Source organism: Tursiops truncatus, chromosome 6 (assembly GCF_011762595.2).
Source record: "Tursiops truncatus isolate mTurTru1 chromosome 6, mTurTru1.mat.Y, whole genome shotgun sequence".
Classification (NCBI taxonomy): domain Eukaryota; kingdom Metazoa; phylum Chordata; class Mammalia; order Artiodactyla; family Delphinidae; genus Tursiops; species Tursiops truncatus.
In genome coordinates this window covers 112,453,567-112,477,388 of record NC_047039.1, presented here as the reverse complement: position 1 = coordinate 112,477,388, position 23,822 = coordinate 112,453,567, and the positions used below count along the sequence as shown (strand labels likewise).

Below are 23,822 nucleotides of genomic sequence, written 5' to 3'. Positions count from 1 at the left end.
ACGCTCCAGCTGTGCTCTTGGTGATGCGTCTGTCCCTGTCACTCCATGGGCCCAGCAGGATGCCATTGGGCAAAGCCCAGAAAGGGCTGTGCTGCGGCACATGCCCGGGCTGTGTGCTGGCCCTGCTGGACTGAGATGTGGCAGCTGCTTCTGGAACTGTCCAAGGAGCAGCTCTCCCGACCCGCCTCCCTCCCTAACCCCACCCCTAACCCTGCGATCCAGGTGAATACTGGGTGGATCCGAACCAAGGCTGCTCCAGGGACTCCTTCAAAGTCTACTGCAACTTCACAGCCGGGGGCTCGACGTGCGTCTTCCCCGACAAGAAGTCCGAGGGGGTGAGTACCCGCCTCCGTGGCCTCCTCTCCCGGTGGGGCCGGGCCAGGGCTCCAGGCATTTCACGTGCGGGCAGCTTTAAGAATGAAAGCCAGAAACGGGCCAGATCTAAACTCACGGCTGTCCCTCCGCAAGTAGACTTGAATCTGCCTTAGGAAGAAATTTCCAGCAATGGGACGGGCTTAGTGCAGCCTCATTTGTGGAAGTTGAAGGGGTGGTTGGCTCGTGGCTATCTTCCCCCTACCACGCCTGGGGCTGGGATTTCCGCCACTGGTTGGTCAAATCCTTTCTAAAATGACCCTACAGTTCTGATCTCAGAGCAACCTGAAACCCATGGAAGGACTTTTGGGAGCGAAAGTGACCCAAATACGTCTTTTAGGAGCTGGCGTTTGCTGAAATTCTTAGCGTCAGCTTCCTGGGTAGTCGCTCCTGAGCGCCATGCGTCCCTCACAGTCTGTTCAGCGAGGTTCTGATCCGTGGAGGTTTTGTGGGGTGTCGATCTGAGTCTCCTCTGTGGTCTTTCAGCGTCCTCGCCTCTGTGGTGGGGTCTCTGTGTGTGCGGAAGGGTGTGAACCAGTGTGTGTGGATGGGTGTGCAGGTGGTGTGCGGTGGCATGTGGGTGGCTGGTGGATGGCGTGCAGATGGTGTGTGGATGGCGGGTGGATGGCGTGCAGATGGTGTGTGGATGGTGGGTGGATGGTGTGCGGATGGTGCGTGGGTTGCGTGTGGGTGGCACGTGGATGGCTGGTGGATGGCGTGTGGATGGCTGGTGGATGGCGGGTGGATGGTGTGCGGATGGTGCGTGGGTTGCGTGTGGGTGGCACGTGGATGGTTGGTGGATGGCGTGCAGATGGCGTGTGGATGGCGTGCAGATGGTGTGTGGATGGCGTGCAGATGGTGTGTGGATGGCGGGTGGATGGTGTGCGGATGGTGTGTGGGTTGCGTGTGGGTGGCACGTGGATGGTTGGTGGATGGCACGTGGGTGGCGGGTGGGTGGCGTGTGGATGGCACGTGGATGGCGTGTGGGTGGCTTGTGGATGGTGTGTGGGTGGCGTGTGGATGGCACGTGGATGGCTGGTGGATGGCACGTGGGTGGCGTGTGGATGGCACGTGGATGGCGTGTGGGTGGCGTGTGGATGGCACGTGGGTGGTGGGTGGGCGGCGTGTGGATGGCACGTGGATGGCGTGTGGGTGGCTTGTGGATGGTGTGTGGGTGGCGTGTGGATGGCACGTGGATGGCTGGTGGATGGCGTGTGGATGGCTGGTGGATGGCACGTGGGTGGCGTGTGGATGGCACGTGGATGGCGTGTGGGTGGCGTGTGGATGGCATGTGGGTGGCGGGTGGGTGGCGTGTGGATGGCGTGCAGGGACAGGCGTGTGTGGCAGGCGTGTGCTGCTTTCTCTCAAGCAGGCGTTGGAGGCCAGGCGCACTGTGGCCCAGGACAGGTGAGGAAGGGGGGCGAGGTCTCTACCTGGGAAGATGGTGGAGACTTTGGCCGCAGTGCCCTTTGCATCTGCCTGGACAGACCCTCCTCCGTAATGTCCCTCCCAGAGGGCTCCCCATCCCGTGCCGCACGCCGAGGGCAGTGGGTTCCTGGAGCCGCAGCCATGGTACCCGTGCAGGTTCAGGGTGGGGCACGGCAGGAGCCGGGCAACCTGTGGTCCTCGGCTTCCCGGCTGCCCCAGCGCCCAGAGCCACTTCCTCTGGAGGGAGAGGTGCCCTCTCCCTAAATCTCACTGTCACCGAGGGGAGCTCCGGCACTCCTGTGGGCCGGCAGGAACAGGGGCTCTGCACTGACGTGGATGTCTTGGGGACCCCTGTTTCATGTTCACGCTCTCCCTACCTGGAATTTTAAATCCCTGGGAACCCACACTCCTGGCAACAAGACCCCTGTGGTTCACAAGGAAATTCAAACCTCAGGACCGTTGCATCTGGCAGAGGCCCAGGAGGAAAATCAAGTGGAAAAATGCTGGCTCATTCTTTTGTTGCTGTCTGTCCTCTGCAAACGGCCTCGCTGCTGGAGAGCCAGTAGGACGCCCCCCAGGAGCCCTTGCTGGTGGTGGAGCCAGGCGGACGGTGGGCTTGGGGCGCTGAGTGACGCCCGCTGCTCCTTGCCTGTCCTCTGCACCAGTGCTGACCGCCAGGGCCCCACGGGCTGGGAGCCTCGGGCGGGTTGAGGCATTCTGCCCAGTCTCCCGGGTTGCAGGGCCCCCTTGGTGGCGGAAGGGCTGGGGATGGAGGGCAGAAGTCTGGACGAGGCGCCAACCTGCCCACGCCTCTGGTCCTGCTCTGGGAGGAGGCGGCCTTCGTGCTTTTCGGGCGCAGTGCTGACAGCAGCAGGTTTGGAACCAGAGGGGAGAGTCCCGAGGGGCGGGGGGCAGGCTGGGCTTGCTCTTCCTCCAGTGGGGCCACTTCTCAGGATCCCCTGCACGAGGCCAGCTCAGAGGAGAAGCCAGGGAATGGGGAACGGGACCTGGCGCCCAGGCAGAGCACCGGAGGGACAGCTGGGAACAGGCTGGACCTGTGGTCACTCTCCCCAGAGAGAAAACCCCACCACACACCCGGCACACACGCTGCACACGCACCATTTTACACCACGCTCACACACACCATGTACGCCCACATCCTATGCAGAAACACACATGCACGCCTCACACCCAGCCGGACCTCAGTAGGGTCTCCTGCCCACTCTGTCCGCAGGTAGAGGCCTTGGAGATGGAGCCACGCCCCCAGATCAGGGGATCGAATCAGGGAACGCCCACCTGTCTGCTCTCAGCCTATCAGTAGTAGATGATAGTCTCTGGGCGAGACGAGTGAGGATCCGCCCGTTCACCCCTTCATTAGTTCACTCCACGAGCAGTTTTCTGCAGTCACGAGGTGCCAGGCTCTGTCCTAGGTGCTGGATACCCAGAACGGGTCAGATGCAGGCTCTCGTGGCCCTGCACGTGAAGCAGGTGCTCGCGCCTGGAAGGCACCAGGGCTCCCCCGTCCCCATCGCGGTCAGGGGTCCATGCTGGAGCGAGTGCCCAGCTCTGGGGGAGTTAGGTGCACCTAAGGGATCTTCTCCCAGGAGGCCATCTTGCATCTCCGTGAGGGCAGGACGCAGGCCCGCTTGGGCGGGGAGCAGGCGTGTGTGCAGGACGTGGGAGCATTTCTCGTGAAGGCAGAAGTAACACTGTCGTTCTCTCTGTTTCTCTCCCTCCCCACCTCCCGCCTCGATGTTTAGGCCAGAATCACTTCTTGGCCCAAAGAAAACCCGGGTTCCTGGTTCAGTGAATTCAAGCGTGGCAAACTGGTAAGACGGCCTTCGACTCGTGTGCAGTGTCCGTTAAACCCACCCGTTTCGTATCTTGCAGAGTAAAATGGCCCGCTGGCCCAAAGAGCAGCCCTCCACCTGGTACAGTCAGTACAAGCGAGGGTCCCTGGTAAGTGGCCACGGGGCTGTCTGCTTGCGGCACGGCCTGGCTCGGCTCTGCATGGGACTAATCGCCCCCAGCGCCGCACCTGCTCTCGCCCTCTGGCCAAACTGCTCCACGGCCACGACCGCCAGACGCGGGCCGGCCCCTCCTGCCACGCTGACGAGGGTTCACTGTAGCCGGGAGCAGCTGGACGGTTGTCTCTTCGGGTGGAGGACACGAAGCTGGCATTCAGAGCCCCCGCTGGGTGCCGCCAGGAGTTGAGACCAGAGACACCAGGAGTGGAGGGTTTATTTTGCTAAGTCCTAGCGGGCAGCTTGGAGGAAGTGGGTCCTGGACCATTAAACCATCCAGTTCTTTCCAGGATCCGTCCTACTTGTGCCCTGCCCCTGCTGTGGCTGGGGGCCGAGGGGCCATTCCGGTTGCCGACGGGACCCTGGGCTTCTCCGCTGCATCGCCCACGACGTGCTGGTCCCTGTGTTAACTTCTGGGGAGCCAGTCTTAAGTAGGCCATCCTGGAGGTGAAAGGCAACTGGCATCCCTGTAAAGTTCTGGATGTGATGCTTTTCTAGCCGGTATAGAGGCCGAGGCCATTTGGACCCGATCCTATGGGGCCGGCGACTGCTGCCACGCGGCAGGGTGTTTTCCCCGAGCATCTCGGGAGTTTTGATTTGGGCCCGTTTCCGGAATCAAGTGCAGAGTTCTATGCTCCCTTCCCGGCAAGTTCAAGGACTAGGTTCCAGATGTGGCCGCGTTGCAGGTGCCACGAGAGCCCCCTTTGCTTCCTGCGTTCACTCTTCGGCTAGTGTCCCACCTGGGCCATCCTTGAAGGACGTCCTTCTCACTCAGAAGCCAGCTCTCGGGTCCACGACTTGCGGGCCCGACCCTCTGCCCTCAGTTGGCTCCCCGGGGGGTCCCAGGGCCACGTTCCCCCAGGACTCAGAGTAGGGCCTTCCAGCGGCCTCTGCCCGCTGCACTTGGGGACCCCCCGTTCCTAGGCCCGGGGGTACTCGTGCTCAATTAATATCTCACGGCCCGTAGCCCTGATTCCCAGCCACTGCGGCTCTTTCCAGATACTGAAGGTTTGCGCTCACCTTGCCACGTCTGGGGACTTCCTCTCGTCTCTGTGTGGGGACCTCCGGCACCCTCACCCCCTTTTTCTCCTGCTGTTTCTTCTCTCCTTCACCTCCTCGGTGCTATCCTCGGGAAGGAGCCACTGGCAGGCAGAAGGACCTGAAGTGGACGCCCACTCGGGGAGGCAGTGCCCGGGGCCCTTGAGCCGGGTGGATAGAGGTGGGGGGGTGGGGGGCGCGGGAGTCAGGAGGAGCCGGGGCCGTGGTCCTTTCTGCAGCCGTGCTGGTGGCCTTCTCCAGACAGGGCCCCACACACCCACCCCGTTGCTCTGTGGAAGCAGGTAGAGAACACCCACTTTCAGCCACCAGCCCAGAGCCTGTCTGCTGCTTGGGTCCTGTTTCGCAGACAGTTGACCAAGGATGGAGGTGAAGGGACAGTCTAGGGGAAACATCACCGCATCTTTGGCATTTTCCTGCTGCATCATTTCTAGCAGCCTGTGACCATCAGAGCGGACAGGGCATAAATACAGGTCCCTCCCTGAAGAAAGAGGTGCTTTTCTGGGCCGGCTGCCCTGGGCGCCCCACGTGAAGGTGATACTGCAGAGCTGCTTCCCGCCGGGAGGGCGGGGCCTCATGACGGGGCTCTGGGACTCCATCGTGGGGCGGGGCTTGGCCGTGCCTGTCGTCCTCCACCTGCCCGGCACTGGGGGCTTCAGGTCCTTCTGCGTCCAGCACTGCCCGCCTCTCTCTGCGCATGCGTCCTTCCTACAGTCAGTCGCCTTCCGTCCAGGAGGAACAGCCAATGGCCCAGACTGCGGTTGGTATTCACTCTCCCTCCTCAAGGTCCGGCTGGAAGTCGGTGTCTGGTGGCTGTGTGGGGAGCTGGCCAGCAGCTCTGCGCTCCCCCCGCTCCGGCGGCAAGGGCAGGACCCCAGGCCTGGCTCACCGCCTTCAGCTCTAACTGTATAGACGTCTCTATACATACGTTCACAATATCGGCTTAAATTCTCGCTCGTGTGTTCAGGACGGCTCTCTTAGGGTAGGCTGGGGGCTAGGGTCCGAGACAGAGCAGGGAAGAGAAACGCGGGTCTCAGATGCTGACGTCCGTCTGTGCGTCGTCTGTGCTGACGTCCGTCTGTGCGTCACGGGGAGACGTGATGGGCCACCCTGCCCTGCTGGGTGTGTGAGGAGAGCCTGGCCTCTCACGCTGAGGGCCTTCAGGGAGAGGAGAGAGCCGCCTCGTCCCAGGGGCTAAGGGCCGCCCCCGCCCCTGCTGTGTCCAGCAGCTCAGAAAGCTGCAGTTTAGAAGACGCGGAAACCGATCCGTCTCTCCGGACGCCTGGCACTGGCCCGCGCCCGGCTGAGCTCTCAGCCCCGCGTGCATCCGACCTGCGATGCTGCGAAGCCACTGGAGGACCAACACTGTCTCCCGGTGCTTCCCTGGGTTTGCTGGCAGAGAGCGGGGCTTTCAGCGAGGCTCCTGCCGCCAGAGCGCCCCGGGCTGCCCGCTCAGTGTGGGCTGACCACCCCAGGCCACGGCACGGCCCACTCTGCTTTCCACTGGATTCCATGCCCGGGCAGGGGCAAGAAGGGCCTCTCCCCTGTGCCTCCACGATGGTGCCTGGTCCCTCCAGGCTTCTGGCTCTTGGCCGTATGTCCTGTGACCCCCTCACAGGCCAGCCTTCCTGTCTGCTGGCCAAGACCCCGTGCCTCAGACCCCTTCCTCCCCGAAGCCACCTGCCCTTCCTGTCTCCAATTCTCATGGCCCCAGCCAGGTCCTTGTACGTCACAGAGATTAGCCAGTGGTTTTCATGTATTAGCATGATCTAACGAGCACCGTTTTTTCTCCGGCATCGGGGCACAGTGACAGGGATGTACATGCCAAGCTCATGCCCTCAGGGTACTCATGGTCCAGGGAGGGCTGCAGACCAGGCCCCAGGTGCCTCTGACACAGGAGTCCAGTGCTGGTGTGGAGGGCCTGACAGCCAGTAGGAAAGATGGACACTGAACCGGGCCAAGGGGGGTGAGGGCACCTAACCCTGGCAGGCTTCCTGGAGGCAGAGGCACATGAGCTGAACCCTGGAGGCTGAGTAGGGACCAACCAGGTAAAGTAGAGTGGGCGGGTTATCTAGGTCCCTGAAAGGAATGAGGCGTGGTTCACAGTGTTCCAGGGAACCCCCCAGAGAGCCCAGTGCATGCTGGCCTGGGGCCCGGGGCCCGGGCGTGCAGCAGGTTTCCAGGCGGGGCTCTGGGCGTAGCCCACGCTCCAGAGGAGACAGCGAGTGGCTGAAGCTCTGGAAGCCCCGGCCGTGTGGACGAGGGGCTCTGCGCAGCCTGTGTGCCCTCCCTGCTGAGCGCCCCTTCTTGTGCCCCTGCAGCTCTCCTACGTGGACACGGAAGGCAACCCCGTGGGCGTGGTCCAGATGACCTTCCTACGGCTGCTCAGCGCCTCCGCCCACCAGAACATCACCTACAACTGCTACCAGTCGGTCGCCTGGCAGGACGCCGCCACGGGCAGCTACGACAAGGCCATGCGCTTCCTGGGCTCCAACGATGAGGAGATGTCCTACGATAACAGCCCCTACATTCACGCCCTGGTGGACGGCTGCGCTGTGAGTGTCGCCCGCAGCCCTGCCTGGGGGGGGGGGGATGGGCGACGGCGTCCGTCGGTGCCTCACGCAGTTCATTCGGTCACCACGAACTTCCCGGGCACCTACCGTGGGCCGGGCCCTGTGCGCAGCGAGGGCCCAGGCACGGTGCCGCTGACCGTGGCTGGCGGACGTGGAATCCCCAGGCCAGCGGTGGGGACCTTCCCGCGGAGCTGGGGTCGGGAAGGCCACGCTGAGACCTGATGGCAAAGGCCGACCGGGGTCCCTGATCCCGTGCCTGCTGTGACGTGGAGCGTTCTTGGTCCGATGCGGAAGTTGAGACGCCTCCACTTTTGGGGAATGTCCGGAGCTGAGTCTGAGTTTGCTCCTGGGAGTGTGGCCGTGCTGGGAGGTGTCCTGCAGACTCAGAGGGCATTGACAGTGTCAGCCCTTGTGACACCCCCGGCCCTCACTGGGTCACCTCCCTGGACCCTGTGCCGCCCTCTGGGAAGGACATTCTGCTCAGGCCCGAGAAGCCAGTCAGGCCTGGGGTTGCTTCGCTCTTTGGCCCCCGGCCCCTGCGCTTGCCAGGGTCAGCCCCTCGACTGTGCCTCCCGGGGCTGCGTCTGCCCTGGGCAGCCCGGGTCCGAGCTGCATCCTCCTGTCCTGGGCCGTGCACGGGGCCCAGTCCTGGTGAAACCCTCGGTCGTGTCCCTCCTGTGGCCTTTCCAGGACTGGAGATGGGGGTGTCAGCAGGAAGCACCGCCTCTGCGGGTCTTAGTGTCACATCTGACATCAGACCCCCGGCCTCTCACCACCTGCTCCCCAGAGACCCTGCCCGAGGCCCCCCACCCAGCCTGGCTCCCTTGGGGGACACTTAGTGTCCAGGGCCAGTTTCGCGGTGCCGGCGCCTGTGGACACCCTCCTCTGGAAGGCACTGTGCCTCTGGTCTCGAGGTCGGGAAAGCTCTTCGCTAATTCCCAGGCCCCAGTTCCGGTCAGGGCCCTTCCCGTGGATTTCCACATTGAGGGAACCACGTGCAGTCCCTTCTGGTTCTTCCTGGTTCCAGAAGGTTTCACCACTTGGCTCCGACACCCTTGTTGTACAGAGTGGCCAGGACACGTATCAGAGCTGGTCACAGGTGTCCCGGGCACTGAGCTGCCTCTGCGTGCTGGTGAGCAGCCAGTGCTCCTGCCTGTGCGTCCATCTTCCCCGCTGGGCGTTCCTGTCCTGTGCTTTCGGGGCGTGTGTGTGGGATCTGAGGGTTCTCCCTAAGGCCTGCTGAGGTGGTCTGGCTACTTGGCCAAGACAGAGTGTCTGGATGGCCCTGCAAGGCAGGAAAGTGGGAGGGCAGTGCTGACCCACTGGGTCGCTAGTAGCCGCTGAGGGCAGGACTCGGGTGGATCCAAGTTCACGTCCCGCCTGCTCCCTGGCTGCCCCGCTGCGACTGGGATGGACCCTTCAGCTGTGGGAAGCTCCAGTCCTTCTCTCTACAAAAGGATCCAGTTATAACCCCCAAGGGATTCCTTGGGGCTAGAGGTGAGTGCAGGGCAGGCGTGAGGCCAGGGTGCCCGGAAGGGCGGCCTCCCCTCCACGCTGCCCTGGCCCCTGGCACTGGTGACGGTCAGTCCTTCAGACCTGCCCATGGAGTGCGCAGAACTGGTCCCTGTTTAAGGTCAGATAGGGATGCAGTTCCCTGTGGAAAGAGATCCAGAAGCATCCGGAAGCCTCAGCCGTCCAGCATGTGTTCACGTTCCTGACGCAGACGCCAAGCTGCTCCCAGAAGGCCATGAGGCACCGGGTGAAGTCATCCCTCACGTCTGTCTTCTACAAACAGAAGTTATAACAGCACCGCGTCACAGGGCTGTTCCAGGGGGAACGTGCCTAAAACGACCTCAGAGCCGTGCTCAGCTGCCGTGAGCCCCAGAAGAATCCCTGTTCCTGTGATTGTTTTAGGCAACACGGGCTCACAGGCACAAGGCAGTCACGGTGGAGGTGTGAGGAGAAACAGGGACTCTCGTAGAGCAGAGGCAGAGCCTGGGACGGGGCTTCGAGCTCCTTGGCTTCCACGGCAGAAAGGGCAACACTCTGGGTGGCCCCATACGTGTCATCTGGTAGAGCGTGCAGACTGGTTTTCTGGAAGAGAGACCGTTCCCTGGAAGGGATGCTGGGAGAATGTATCTTGTGAAGAACCGACTGGGGTGAAAAGGCAGAGGCCCCTGGCCCCCTAATGCAGCTCAGAAGCCTCCTGCACTCTTGAGCGCTTCCTGGGAAGATTCAAGTGCCCCATGCCTCTTCCTCTCGAAGCTCCCTGCCCAGAAGTTTCCAGTACTGCTGTCGAACTCAGAACCTGACCTCCCGGCTCTGCAGGTTCCCAGTACAGGGCAGGCTCGGACCTTCCTTAATCCTACAATCCAAAGTCCTCTCCCTCTGGCCCAACGTCTCCTGATGACGTGGGTGTGCTGTCAGCATCTGGGGCAGCTGCCCATTGCTTGGGCCTTTCAGGACATCACCAGCATCCATGCACCCAGGGCACGAGGAGCACTCCCCACTCCTGGGTGAGAACCACTCATCAGGGTCTTCGCTTTATTTTGTGAGTGACCTGCCAAGACCCTCAGGGTGTGGCAGAGCTGAGTCTCCTAATTCCCACCCCAGCATTCTTCCCACCACAGTCCCTTCCTGGCATAGCTGCACCTTGAATGCCTCCATCAACGGGGAGCTCACTACCTCCTGAGTCAGCCCAGGCCACGGTTCTGAAGTCTCAGTGTTAGGAAGCTCTTCTGAGAAATGAGCTGGAACCCGTTTGCCCATTATTTCCACCTGTCATTCCTGTTCTGTTCCCTTAAGGCATGCAGAGAAAAGCTGGTTCTAGACCAGAGTTTCTCAGCCTTTGGGGCCGGATGATTCTTTGCTGTGTGTGGGTGTGGCAGGGGAGTAGAAGGGTCCTGTGCACTGTAGGATATTGAGCAGAATTCCTGGACTTGACCAGCTAGATCCTCTACCCACTCGGCTGTGACAACCAGAAGTTCCTCCAGACATGGCCACATGCGCCCCGGGGAACAAAACTGCCGTTCTACAGGAAGGACAGTCAAAGATCTGGGGATCGCTCAGAAGGCTGGAAGGACCGGGCTCCTTCGCCGCCACCCAAAGAAGTCAGCCCTGCTGCCCAGGAGCTCCGCAGCTGAGATCCACGGGACTCCCGACCGTGAGCTTCTCCTTGAGAAAATCAACAGCACCGATCCAATTTTCTGCCCCGACGCCAGGAATCCTGGCAGTCATTTCTGAGCTCTGTAGTGGTCCTCTGGGCATCGCCAATGCAGAGGCAAGACTTAGCATCATGGGAATATCTGGATTTGGCGCTTGACGTTTTTACTTCTGGAAAAGATGTTGCCTTTGAGGAGGTGGAGAGATCATGACTCTAGACAGAATAATCCTGTTGATGGAGGACATGGGCCCACGTTCCTTCAGGCAGGGGAGAGGATTCCGGGGAGGGTTGGGCCCAGCAGAGCATGGAGGTGGGGCATAGGGGCACTTCTGAAGAACGGCCTGGAACGGTCAGCGCCTGCTCACCCCACCCAACTCCGCTGCCCACCGGAAGTTCAGCCACAGTTTGAAAAGTCACATCCCTCCCAGGTAATCCTGCAGGAGGCCTGAAGGAATGCGTGCTAGCTGCCTCCCCCGGGGCGGGGGTTGGGGGGGGGGCCTGCTTGATTCACATGGTGATAAGGGCCAGGGCTTCCCTGGTGGCGCAGTGGTTAAGAATCCGGCTGCCAATACAGAGGACACGGGTTTGAGCCCTGGTCCGGGAAGATCCCACATGCCGCGGAGCAACTAAGCCTGTGTGCCACAACTACTGAGCCTACGCTCTAGAGCCTGCGAGCCACAACTACTGAGCCCACGTGCAACTACTGAAGCCTGTGCGCCTAGAGCCCGCGCTCCACAAGAGAAGTCACCGCAATTAGAAGTCTGCGCACCGCAACGAAGAGTAGCCCCTGCTCGCTGCAACTAGAGAAAAGCCGGTGCGCAGCAACAAAGACCCAACGCGGCCAAAAATAAATAAATAAAATAAATCTATTTAAAAAAAAATAAAAAATAAGGGCCAAGGACACTGGGATTCGGACGCTGGCACGGTGCGGCCCTGTAGCCTGATGGGTGGGCCACTGAGCAGGGCCGGCCCTGTGGAGGAGCACAGATGACCGGGCAGGAGGCCCAAGGAGCCATGCCACATAAATCCCCTTGCCTGTGCAGCTCTGCGCACCCCCGGGGGCCATTGCCAGCCCGTAATGGTTATTAATGCCTCAGGAACGACGGGGTAATGGAGCGGTGTGCGCACGGCGGCTTACAGCTTACAGATGCCCCCGCTAAGCGCTCTGATCGTCGGAGCTCTGGGGCCCATCAATCCGAGAGAAGTCACCCTGCCAGCTGAGCGCGTGCCACCGTCCCTTGTGGGCGGAAGAGACGGGCGCCGGCCCTGCCAAGGGCTGTTTGCCCCACTCCCCGTGGGGAAGGAGAAGGCTGGGCTGCCCAGCTCACGGGTGCCCGAGGCTCAGGCCGCCTGTGGCCGAGGCCGCACAGCTCCCCGTGACAGCAGCGGCTCACGGGAGGCCAGCCCAGACGTCTCACTTGAGTCCCTGCTGGGTGGTTGTCGGACCAGTGAGGGGGTAGAGCTGGGGCAGGCAGGGTGGACTCTGGCCCCTCCTCGCTGGACTGGCCAAGAGAGGGCGAGGGCTCAGCTTCCTCCCAGGGCTCCATCCTGCAGGGGCGTGGCTGGGCATCCTCTCTGGGGACCCCGTGTTGGAAGCTCGTAGCATCTGTGCCCTTGAGCTCCTGGCCGCCAGAGCAGGTCCTTCAGACAGTGTCGCTCAGGGGATGGCCGTGACCCACGTGTGTCCGAATTGCCCGAGCTGCGTCTAAACCAGGCAGACGCTGCATCCACCCTAGGCCTCCTGAATCCCATCTCTGGGAGGGACCAGAGCCGGTAGTGCTAACGAGCTCCCGAGGGGACGCACGTCGGCTCGTAAGTGCGAGTCCTGGCTTTAAAGCATTTCCAGCCTGGCCTGCTGCGGGTAGGAGTGAGCGCTCTCCTTAAGGCAGGGCTGTGGGGAGGACAGGTTCGCGGGGTCAGGGAGGCCCTTCAGGAGGCGACGTCTAGAAGCTCACAGAGCAGGTCTCTCCCAGGCTCGGCGCCTTCGTGGAGGCCTGGCCGGGAGCCCTGCCCCCATGAGGCTTCCTTCCATCCTCGTCACCTCCTGGAGTTCCAGTGGAGAAAAATGAGCCGCAGAGAGCGTATTACTTATCCATGGCTTGTAACAAATTACCTCCCAAAGGTAGCACCTAGAAAAACAAACACCTGTCATTTGACTCAGTTTCCGAGGGCCAGGACTCGGGGGCAGCGCAGCTGCGTGGCTGTGGCCCAGCGTCTCTCCCGTCTGCGTGAGCTGCCGCCACAAATCACTGCAGAGCAGGGACTTGTCGAGAACAAGCAGTTGTCTCTCACGGTGCTGGAGGCTGTATGTCTGAGCCGGGCGCCGGCTGACGGCTCTGGTGAGGGCCCTCCCCCGGGTTACAGACAGCCGCCTTCACGCGGGGTTAAGAGCTAGCTTTCTGGCTGTGTCTTAAAGGGGCACGAGTCCCATTCATGAGGCTCCACTCGGACCTAATTGGCTCCCAACGGCTCTGCCTCCCAACTCCGTCACAGTAAGGCTCGCCCACCTGGATCCGGGGGCCACACACAGTCTGTCCCTAATGGTGCCGTGAGGTTGCGGAGCTGCTGTCACATGAAGGTGCCCTCGTGAGGGGCTGTTCCTCACCAAGTGGGCTCCCCCGGGGAGGGATCCGTGGGGGATATGGGGCTGGGGCCGTCGTGGAAGCTGCCACCCGGAGAGCGAAGGCCGCCTCAGAGCAGCTGGACTTACTGAGCGCCTCCCCAGGGTCATGCAGGGCTCCAGGGGCTTTATGTGGTCACACAGGTGATGGTCACGGCCTCCCCCAGAGGGAGGGACCCACGCTGTCCCACGGGAGGGGAACAAGGCCCCGGGAGGCACTGCCTTCTCCCTCAGCTGGACATGCCTCGCTGGGGAAAAGACGGGAGGGAGGGCCTCCCCGGGGCCAGATCCAGCTGAGGATGTGCCTGGTCCAGTGCGAGGTGGAGAAGGCTGCTGGTCCCAGACAGGTGGGCAGACCGTGTCTACGAGGATCCGGGACCCTCGTCTTGGGGGAATTGATGGGGGACGGGGTCAGTGCCTCCCTGACAAGTGTCCTAATGCTCAGGGTTGGCTGTGGGTGCTGTCTGACCAGGGTGGACCTGCACCTTCACCCCCTGTATTCTGGGAGATGTGGAGGGCGGCAGAGGGGTGACCCCACTCCTGGAGCAGTTCTGTCCCTTTCCTGGGGCTCACTCTCCTAATCGGAAACGTGGGGCTCACGTCCCCCAGGGTGGTGCTGAGCGTGAACTCAGATGCTCACAGGGATGGAACAGGTGGTCGGAGCAAGGGAGGGCCTGATTCATCCCAGTAGATGCTCCTCCCCCAAGCTCGCCCGGTCCCTCCATACCTCAGTTTACCCAGTACTCCTCTGAGGGCGGGTAAGGCCCCTGTCCTCGAACTTGTGAACGCGGATCCCTCTCACTTCCGAGCGCGGTCCAGCCCGCTGATGGCCCCAGGGAGGGCCTGCGATCCGCTGTCGCGGTCTTGGGATTCTCAGACTTCCTCATCTTCGAACAAGGAGTCCCTGGTGTGGATGTGCCACCTGGCGGGGAGGGGACACGGGTCCAAATGGGCTGCGGACCCTTGCACGGCCTCCTTACGCGCGCTCCTGTGCCCCTCCCGGACGGGGGGTGAGGCGGACGTCTTGGGGTGCGCCGCCTGCTCCCCACGGCTCGCCCTGCTGAGGGTGGGTTTTCGGAGCCGTGGCGGGCGTGGATGGCTGGTTCATCTCGGAGCCCCCGCTGACCCGCATCCCCCTCCCTCCCCTTCCCCAGACAAAGAAAGGGTATCAGAAGACCGTTCTGGAAATCAACACCCCCAAGGTGGAGCAAGTGCCCATCGTGGACATCATGTTCAACGACTTTGGTGACGCGTCACAGAAATTCGGCTTTGAAGTGGGGCCGGCTTGCTTCGTGGGCTAGGAGCCGCGCGAGCCTGGCCCCAAGAGCAACCTCGTGACCTCAGCGCACCGCCCGCGGGTGTCCTGGACGGTGAAGGCCCCTCGTCCCTCCCCACCGCGCCGGGCCCACTCCACACCCAGAGAGAGCAAAGGGAAAGAGCCGGAGTCCCGGCCCCGGAGACGAATCACATGACCTAGATGCCCCGCAGCCGCTGCTTTGCTCCAGTTCCGTTCCGTCTACACCACACTCCCCAGGGAAGGGAACGGGGCCCACGCGTCTCGCCCCCGAGCCCGTGGATCTCGTTCACTGAGAGTCCACAGGGGCCCGGGTGTGGCTGCAGTATTTGGAGATCATGTTTTGTTTTTTTGGAAAAAATTCAACTTGAAGATGTGTACTTCCCCCGACCTTCAAAAATTGTTCCGAGGCAAGCCTTGTAAAGGTCGCCTCACCCTCGGGAGCCTCTGTTTTTAACAAGATCCATTCACAGGCCCAATGTCATCCTGCATGTGCCTTTCCGATGGATTAAAGGTGCTTTTGTTTTTGTGAGTTTTAAGTAAATATTTGTATTGTATTGTCACAAATGTACAGTGTCCCTGACTTCCAATCGTGCCTGTAAACCCCGCTTTGGTCCCACCGGGAGAATTGAGAAAACAGGTGGGGTGTCCATCGTGGGATGCGGTCCACACCCCCGCCCGCTCAAGGACGTGTGAGAAATTAGAAGTTTGCCAAGGGCAGCAAGAATTCACCCCACCATTTACAAAGCAGGCGCCAGTGCCCCTTTCAGACAAGTCTTTGATTAGCTCTGGGTTTTACTTTTTAACAGGGAGAAAAAGAAAAAAAGGGTTTTATACTTTGCCTTCTCCACATGCACTTAGATGGAAACGCAGGCTTAAGTTAATTTTAATTGCTTCCTTTTTCCATGTTTCTTCCTGCAGAGCCTGATGGGAGGATGTCCAGGGCAGGGAAACCACATTTTCTGTAGATGATAATTAAATGAAAATTGGTGCTTATTTTTACACTTCTCTTTCGTGGTGCTATCTGTTAAGATCTCCTTGAAGGTGACACTGGGGGTAGCTGCCATGCCTCGTTCTCCCATCTTTCTCCATCCTGGCTATTGCCTCCACCATCCAGGTTTTTGCCAAGCACATTAAGGTAAATGCGGGTCACCTTCCCTCCCATGGCCCCGTTCTCCTCCCAGACTGCAGTGAAGCCGCCCCAGGCCAGGTACCAAACTTAGGCCGTGCATCTGTGATCTGAAAACACACACACACACACACACACACACACACACACACACACACACCACATGGTCGCTTACCGCGTGGTCCACGGTGTAACGATGGCGGATTGTATTCTGTTGCCGAACGTTTGTGGTGCTAATTTCTGCGTTTGTTGCAAGAACTGAATTGAAGCGGCAGCATGTGGCCTCAGCTGGGCCGCCTTTGCTGCAGCCTCAGCAGACAGACACATGTGCAATGAACTCTGGGAGTCCCTCCGGGGTTGCCAGCGGTGCCTTTTCCCCACGAAAGCGATGTGGATTTTTCCATCCGCAAACGCGCTGGGTGCGGGTTTCAGCCGCGCGGGCGCTCGGGGCCAGCCGGGCTTCATCTGATACTGGTCCTCCCTGAGCGAGGGTGAGGGCTGGCAGGGCCAGCGAGGAAGGGCGATCCCTTTACTGTGAAAAGCTGCCCGTGTGCAATGCCCTTTCCTTCCACAATGGGAGAAGCAAGACAGGCCCCAGGGCCCCTTGCAGCCTCCTCGGGAGGAGCTGTGACAGGTCCCAGCTCTGGTGCTGTTCTCCGCCCACCCCGCCTCATTGGACCGTGGTTCCGGCTGAGGAAACCACTGCGGAGCAACCCAAGAATAACAACACACCGCCCACGAGGATTTCCTGGATTCCTCTGGAAACTGAGTCTTGCTGTTGCCAAAGAAAAGCCTGGCTTCGAGATTCTTCCGAACCCAGGATGCCAGCGTCTGCCAGCGACCCTCTCCTTCATCTCGTCAAAAGAAAAGCCATGTCGGAGCATCGCCCTAGGGCGCCCTGTGGGTTTTGTCTAGGTCATGTGATTCCACTTTGATTTCTCATCCTGCCCGAGTTCTCCTTTTATTCTGTCGATCTTTTCCTCCATTGGACCCTTCAGAGCTGTTGTAATTTGTACTGAAGTCAAAATGTGTCCCGTTTTCCCCAGACCACTTAGCTATGGTATATTGCAATAAAATTACTTCTTATATTTGCAGAAATTCTTCTGGCGTAATTTTATTTTTTCCCCCTCATCTACATAATTGGACACATGTTGGCGAAAAGCAAAAGAAAACGGTTCAAAGGAAACCTGTGGTAAAGATTCTAGGACATTAGGCCCTTTAAAACTAGAATGTTGAGTGACACATTGTACATTTCCTAAAAATCCAGTAGACGTGTTCATACGTTTTAACTGTAATGCCCAGGAAAGGGTGTTTTAAAGTATTTTAAACCTGTGTAACAGAGGAATAATTGTAATCCTTTTTCAATAAATCAAGATTAATGTTTCCACCGTAAACAGATGTGATCGGCTGTCTTCTTAAGTGTGACCAGGGCCTTCCCCTGCATTAAACCAGTGTTTGACCCCAGTCTCAGGACAGGAGAAACTCTCAAAATCCTGGCCAAGGTCACAGAAAGTGGAAGGAAGCCACTGCCCAAGCCATGCGCCAAGGGAGCCCTTCCTCGGAGGAAGTGGCAGCGGGCGTCCAGAGACAGAGCTGTGCCTTGGGGTGCCCTTGGGTTGTGGTCAGGCACCAGCCCTCCAGGCTTCCTGGGGGAGTTTCCACAATCCTGGGGCATCCCGACCTCGACAGTGTGCGGGCCTCACTCTCGCCCTGCGGAGGTGGCAAGTCCCCAGGCTCCCCCTCTGCTGTCCAGCTACAGAGCGGGATGATAGTACCCGGCCCCCTGGCTCGTCCTGGCCAATGACCCTGAGCAGAAGTAGCAAGTGGCTCTTCCAGTCTGACATACTGGCTCCCTCTTGCGTGTCACCAGCCACGTTCCCAGAGTGGCTGCGTCCCCAGTGAGTGGGTTCCCGGAGGGAGTCCCTGGCCAGCCCTCCGTGGGCTTACAGCATGAGCGAGAACCACGTTGCTCTCAGCCAACGCTGATGTCAGGGATTGTTGTTACTGCAGCAAAACCTAGACCCAGTGGCTCTCAGAGCGTGGTCCACGGACCATCGGCACGGGCATCAGCACCTCGTTAGGAATGCAGATTCCTGGGCCCTGCGGCAGACCTGCTGACTCAGACACATTGGGGGCGGCCCCGTCACCTGTGTTTTGACAAGGCCCGCAGGTGATTCTAGGGTTGGCTCGGGTTTGAGATCCACCAGCCTGGACAAAACGGAGCCGATGGGAAAGTGAGACCAGGAGTGGGCAATTGCTTTGACAAACACCAATGCGAATCGGCGGGTCCCCCTGCCAGACAGTGGAGGCGGAGCTATTGTCAGAAGATGGAAGGCTCCCTGTCTCCAGGGGCAGAAAGTGAGGTCAGATCGCTCTTTGCTACCTGGGCGAGCTCACAGGCCGATCACGAGCAGTAGCGCGTGACCTGGGAAGAGGTCGGAACGAGGATGGTGACGCAGGCCACTTGCTCTCGACTGCACTTGGCACGAGAGGAAACAGAGTCCGCAGACTCGAGGGTTTTCGGGGCTGGAAGAGGCAACCGTTTCTCAGCATCGACGGTTGAAGATGAAACTGAGAAACACTCTGTGGGACAAACACCAGTGAAAGCTCGTTCCTCACGGGTCTGAGCAACACACTTGTTTGAAACCTCGGCCTAGGTTGCAGCGGCGCCTAATGAGTGACTCAGGAAACGGTGTGGCGCTCCCGTCAGAGCCAGACAGGTCGGAAGCTGCTGCACTGACGTCAACACAGGGAGTGGGGCAGGCGGGGGTTGTGGGAGCTGTGGGCCTGCGCGCCGGTCCTTGGAGGCCAGTGAGATCCAACGGGCCGGAAGCTGATGACCTGGTTGAGAGGTGTCCTGCAGGGAGAGCCGCCAGCCTGGCCTGAGGAGTCCATGACCGAGACTTAGAGTGACCCGCAGGCCTCCAGGGGTCGCGCTGGCCCACACGTGCCCCGCGGGGCTGGGTGACGGGGCCTGGGGAAGACCAGGGGCGGCCTCCCCTCACTGGAGGCGGGTGCTCAAAGGTGAGCAGGCTGAGCCTCGGGGAGGTGGGGGAGGAGGCTTAGCGTTTAAGATCGTAGCGTCCTGAGTGAGACCCATCTGGGGCAAGGCCCTGCAGAGCCCCCATTTCTCTGCACCTCCTTCCTCATCCTGGAGACTTTGCAGGTGAAGGCACCTGCCCGTAGGCTGGGCCAGAGGAGGAGAGCCTGCAGGTGCTGGGATGGCTGGAGCCTAGAAACCAGCGAGCAATCCCACCTTGCGCATCCCCGGGGATGGGAGCAGTGAAGCTGGACTCACTTGGGTACCGCTCTCCCAGCCCCAGGGCCCGCCCCCCGCCCCTGCACCGTCCATCACGCCCCAGCAACTGGTCCGCAGGAGCTCATCAAGCCCCTGCAGCCACCCGCAGCTGGGCTGGGTCTTCTGGAGACGTGAATGGAGCCCTCACACCGGGACTCTGCTCCCCGTCTTGGGAGAGGTGAGCTCGGTGGAAACGAGGCTGCCAACCTGGGTCTTGGCTTCAGAGCGGCTGCGTATCTGCAGCTCACAGCATCTGTCTCAGGCGCCCTGGAGAGAGAGAGCCTCGAACGCCCGCAGGAGCTAGGGAACGGCTGGCCATTGGCCTTTAGCGTTCCCACGGGGCTGCGTTAGTTCTTGCTGGATGAGGGGAAACACCTGTCCCCACAAAGGAGCAAGCAGGCCATCGTTCACCGTTTGGAGCTGGAATTAATCCAAGCTTCCCATGTTGGAAAAGATGCCCTCAGTGCCCCTTATCTTAGCACTGCTGCCCCATGCCCTAGGGTGCCCTTGGAGTGGCAGGAAGTGATGGAGGGAGGGAGGAGAGTGTGTGCGCACCCATCTGGCGTGGGGGCGGGGGCTTTGCTAAGAGGCTTCTGCTGCTGCAGAGCTGGGGCTCCTGGGTTCCGGATCTTGGGGCACGCGTCCTTTCGTATCTGCCCAGGCTCTTGGCCTCCGAGAGCTGAGCCTGCCTCGGGCAGCGCCTCCATTTGCGTGGTAGATGGGTGTGGAGATGTCTGTCTCAGCCAACCTGCCTGGCTGGGGCCTAGGAGGGCTGGGATCCTGCTGATTTCTGGGTCCTGGATAGGCTGACGGCTGATCAGTCTGGGAGAGCCGGCTCCTTACCCCTTGCCTAAAGTGCCTACATCTTCTTAGAGGAAAGGCGGGAGGGAGGAGGGGCAGCCTCAGCTCTCGGTGCTTTCCCTCGGGGAAGGACTCCTGCAGAAAGCGTGCAGCCCACCTGCCTTCCTTGCCCCGACCTACCCCTCCCACCCCCAAAAGTTCTGCTACCAGACATTCATTCATTCATTCATTCAGTGCCGCTTTATTGAGTGCCTGCTCTGTGCCAGGTACTGGTACCCAAAAGAGGGGTGACAGGGACCTCAGATGGATACAGTGTAGACATACTGACTTGAAAACACAGTAACCTGGAAACACAGAACAAGGGGAAACAGAGCCTGATGATGCTGTGTCAGGACTCAGGGTGCAAGGCCTACCCAGCGCCTGGGGACGATGCAGGAGGAAGGCGTGCCCACGTGGAAGTGGTGCACGTCCGCCTGGATTTCCTCTGAGAAGTGGTCCAGGGAGAAGGGAAGGCAGGACTCCGCTGGTGCCTCAGCCAGGAAGAGAACCACTTCCCAGTAATCCCCCAGGAGTCAAGACGTCAACAAAAGCTACATGCCCAAAACATCCTGCTTGCTTTTTGTATTTTTATTTTTCCAAATTGACAAGTGGAGATCACGTAGGTTTGGGAGAAGTCCAATTCCCAGGCCTCTGTTGGGAGCTGACGTGTTTGATGGTGCAAGAATTTTGCTTCACTTGGGACCTTCCCCAATTCATTTTAAAACTAGAAACCTCAATGGTTAGGACGATCTAAAGGACTCTAATTGTGGGAGACGGACTAGGGACACCACTTTCAGCATTTGTATCGTTTATTGCCACATAACAAATTACCCCCAAACGTAGCTGAAAATAAAACACAGGCATCGTCTGACGTTTCTGTGGGTCAGGGACCTGGACATAGCTGTCTGGTCCTCACGTCAGGGTTTCTAACAAATCTACAAGCAAGGTACCATATGACTAAGGTCTCATCTGGAGACCCAACCGGGGAAAGATCCCATGAGATGTGTGTGCACGTCCCGGGCGTGCTCCTCATCGACGTTGAGGCCTCAGGCATCTTTCAAACCGTGATGCACGGGGACAGGTCAGAAGTGAGGTGTCCAGCTGCCTGGTTCCCTCACCTGTGAAATGCTGCGCCAGGCTGTGGAGTCAAATGTGACCATGCACGGGAAGCGCTTTGTCCCGGGGCCTCAGTGTCCACGCCGTGTGACAGCTCTGCTTCCCCAGCACCCACCCCACCTGTGCGCTCACTGTGCGTAAGCCCAGTGCTCTCCGGTTACAGGGCGCCACGCCTCTGACGTTTACCACTGACCAATCTCTAAGTGCCCAGCGCCTGCGGGGCCTGCAGCCCTGGGCTGGCAAGGGAGCAGATCGAGGGAAGAGAAGGACATCCTGCTTCCCATGAGCCTAAGTGCATCTGAAGACACCAGACTCCTGGCCGCCACTCCGGAGAAACATCCAGCGGTGATCAGATCCACAGGCTGAGGGGTGGGTCTGCTGAGAGCGGGCTGGCGTGAGCAGGAGGTGTGACCGAGCCTCGGACAGTGGGTAGAATTTGGAGATGTGCGGAAGATTCCTTTGGGATTCCTTGTGTGTACCTCTGGGATGTCTGTCTGTCTGTCTGTCTGCCAAAAGACGGTTGGAATGCTTGTCGATAGAGAGGGCCCTTTGCACTTGAAGGCTGGATGCTGGAGCTGATCCTCTGCAGCTGACATTCCGGAAGATGAGGGAGAAGAGTGAAGAGAGGCAGGGTCCATGGCTTGGCAGAAGGAACCCCATTTCCACCACTGGAGCCAAAGCAGCCTGTGTGGGGGGCTTGGGGCGCATACCGCCAGTCCACCTTGATCCAGCCGCCACCTTGGCCCACAGCAAAGGCCACAGGGCTGTGACTGCGGAGGAGATGCAGGCCCTGACCTCAGGTGCCCCCATGCAGGCGGAGGTCCACGTGCACATGGAAGCGGGGCTCTCAGGTGCTCACTGCTCGTCTCGTGAGCTGCGCTGCCTGAAAGGCACCAGCAAGCTGAGGAAAGAGGGCCAGGCCTGGAGAAGGGTGGGGTCCCCACGCACACCCATCCTCAGGAGACTTCATGGGGAAGAGGATTCGGGCCAGGTCGGGACGATGGGTTAGATCTGACTCCCGTGATCCGGCCTGTCCCAGCTCGGTTCAGGGGAAGCCCCCGCCTGGGCTGGGACCCTCCCTCCAAGGGGCTTCCTGGGCCTGGAGGAGTGTACACGGAGCCAGCTGGGGTGGCTGGCAAATATCCCAGCTCACCCCCACCACATCCACTCCACCCCTGGAGCCCTGGGGCTCAGGCTTCTCTGAATCCTGCCGCTTCATCTCTGCATGGGCAACACGTGAATCCCACCACGTGCTCCCCCAGGCAGGTCTCCCCCCACCCAGCCTGGGGCTCTGGGTCAGGTCCTGCAGTCTTACTCACCGGCCCCCACGATGGGCTTGGAATCGCTCAGTGTGGGGGCTGGCGCGTCACAAAGGCTGTACAGTGAGTGAGCTGGGATCACCCCGGGCTGCACACTCTTGAGAGGCAGAGGCTGGTAATATTATCAGCGAGAGTTCAGCTTGGCCCAGGCTTTGCTTCTGGTGACAGTTGGCTGGGAGTGGAGTGGACTGTCCGTCAGGGCTCCATAGCCAGGGTCCCGGTGGCACAGACCGTGTCAATCCAGGGCTCCATGCCTGGGGCTTCTGGGACCAGGCAATACGAGAGCCTCAGAATGAAGGAAGAGAGGTTTGTCATGGGAGGGAGGTGGTGCTTCCTCGTCACGTGCACAGAAAGCCTGTGTACTCAGAGCTCAGGGCCTGGAAGGTGCTGGAAAGTGCTGGCAGAAGCCCGCATCTAGGTCACCTGGAAGGTTTGTTAAAACCTAGGTTCCTGGGCCGTCCCTCCCCTGGTGATTCAGCAGCTCTGGTTGGTGCTTGGAACTTGTAGTTCCCAAAATTTCCCAGGTATCCTCCTGCTGCTTGGAAACACACAAGCATTAGTATCATCGGCAGCTCTTCCGGTCTTGACCCCAAGCCAGTCTGGCCACAGAAAAGGCAGGCGCCTCCTGCATGCTGGATTTTGCAAAGGCTCGAGCACATACCCAGATCCCCTCCAGCCCCGGCTCCCCTGATTCTAAAATTCCACTGTGGGGCTGCCCTCGTGGCGCAGCGGCTGAGAGTCCGCCTGCCGATGCGGGGGACGCGGGTTCGTGCCCCAGTCTGGGAAGATCCCACATGCCGCGGAGCGGCTGGGCCCGTGAGCCATGGCCGCTGAGCCTGCGCGTCCGGAGCCTGTGCTCCGCCACAGGAGAGGCCACAACAGTGGGAGGCCTGCGTACCGCAAAAAAAAAACCAAACCACTGTAAAGAAATTTGTTCGTTTTGTATAAAGTGCATCTCTTTAAAATGCAAGTCTCTCAAAGACTTGAGCGGTGTTTCTTCTCATCAGTGATCCTTCGATAGAAATCAGTTTGACAGCCTGATTCAGAGTGGAATTTGGTGCAGAAAGACAGAGTTTAAGGAGGAAAGGAAAGGGTGCAGGACGCTTCTGACGGGTGGAGGTGATCAGTGTGGGGTCGATTTCACCTCTTGAACCGCTTGTCAGGGGACGAGGGTGTATTTCTCTCCTGCCTGAGACCCCAGTGGACATGACCACGGGTGGGGAGCATCAGGGCCGCACATGGTGTTTGTTCCACCCGGGTTGACCTCACGTTCCCTCTGGGATGACATGAATGGGGCTCAGGCGGAAGAGAATGAAATGACCCAGTGAGAAGAGGTTTACAGGTGAGGGAGGGAGGAAGGGGCACTGCAGCTGAGCAGTCACTGTGAGAAGAGTCATGGGACAGGGACACATGTGCCATGTGTCGTGAAGAGAGCATCCCCAGGCTGGCCAGGGGACAAAAGGATAACGAAGATGACAAGGATACGGGCCTGGCCCAGATGTGATGGGGGCTCTGAACCCTTTCTGGGGCAGACAGTCTGTTCTGGAGTCAAGGACGGACGTCCAGGGAAAGGTTTGGGGAGCAGGAAAT

General features: G+C 60.0%; 1 protein-coding gene across 3 annotated transcripts in view; it reads left to right on the top strand.

The window, feature by feature from the left end:
• COL5A1 (collagen type V alpha 1 chain) overlaps positions 1-16,757 on the top strand; it is a 156,536-nt gene extending 139,779 nt beyond the window's left edge. For 2 of the 3 annotated variants that reach the window (XM_033858986.2, XM_033858984.2), the window contains exons 63-66: positions 223-335; positions 3,561-3,629; positions 7,202-7,435; positions 14,391-16,757. In XM_033858986.2, coding sequence (XP_033714877.1) covers positions 223-335; positions 3,561-3,629; positions 7,202-7,435; positions 14,391-14,537 — 563 coding nt within the window. In that variant the 3' untranslated portion in view covers positions 14,538-16,757. Of the gene's footprint in view, positions 1-222; positions 336-3,560; positions 3,630-3,690; positions 3,760-7,201; positions 7,436-14,390 lie in introns of all 3 variants that reach the window. The other variant, XM_033858985.2, reaches the window with a different exon arrangement.
• The last annotated feature ends 7,065 nt before the right edge of the window (positions 16,758-23,822 follow it).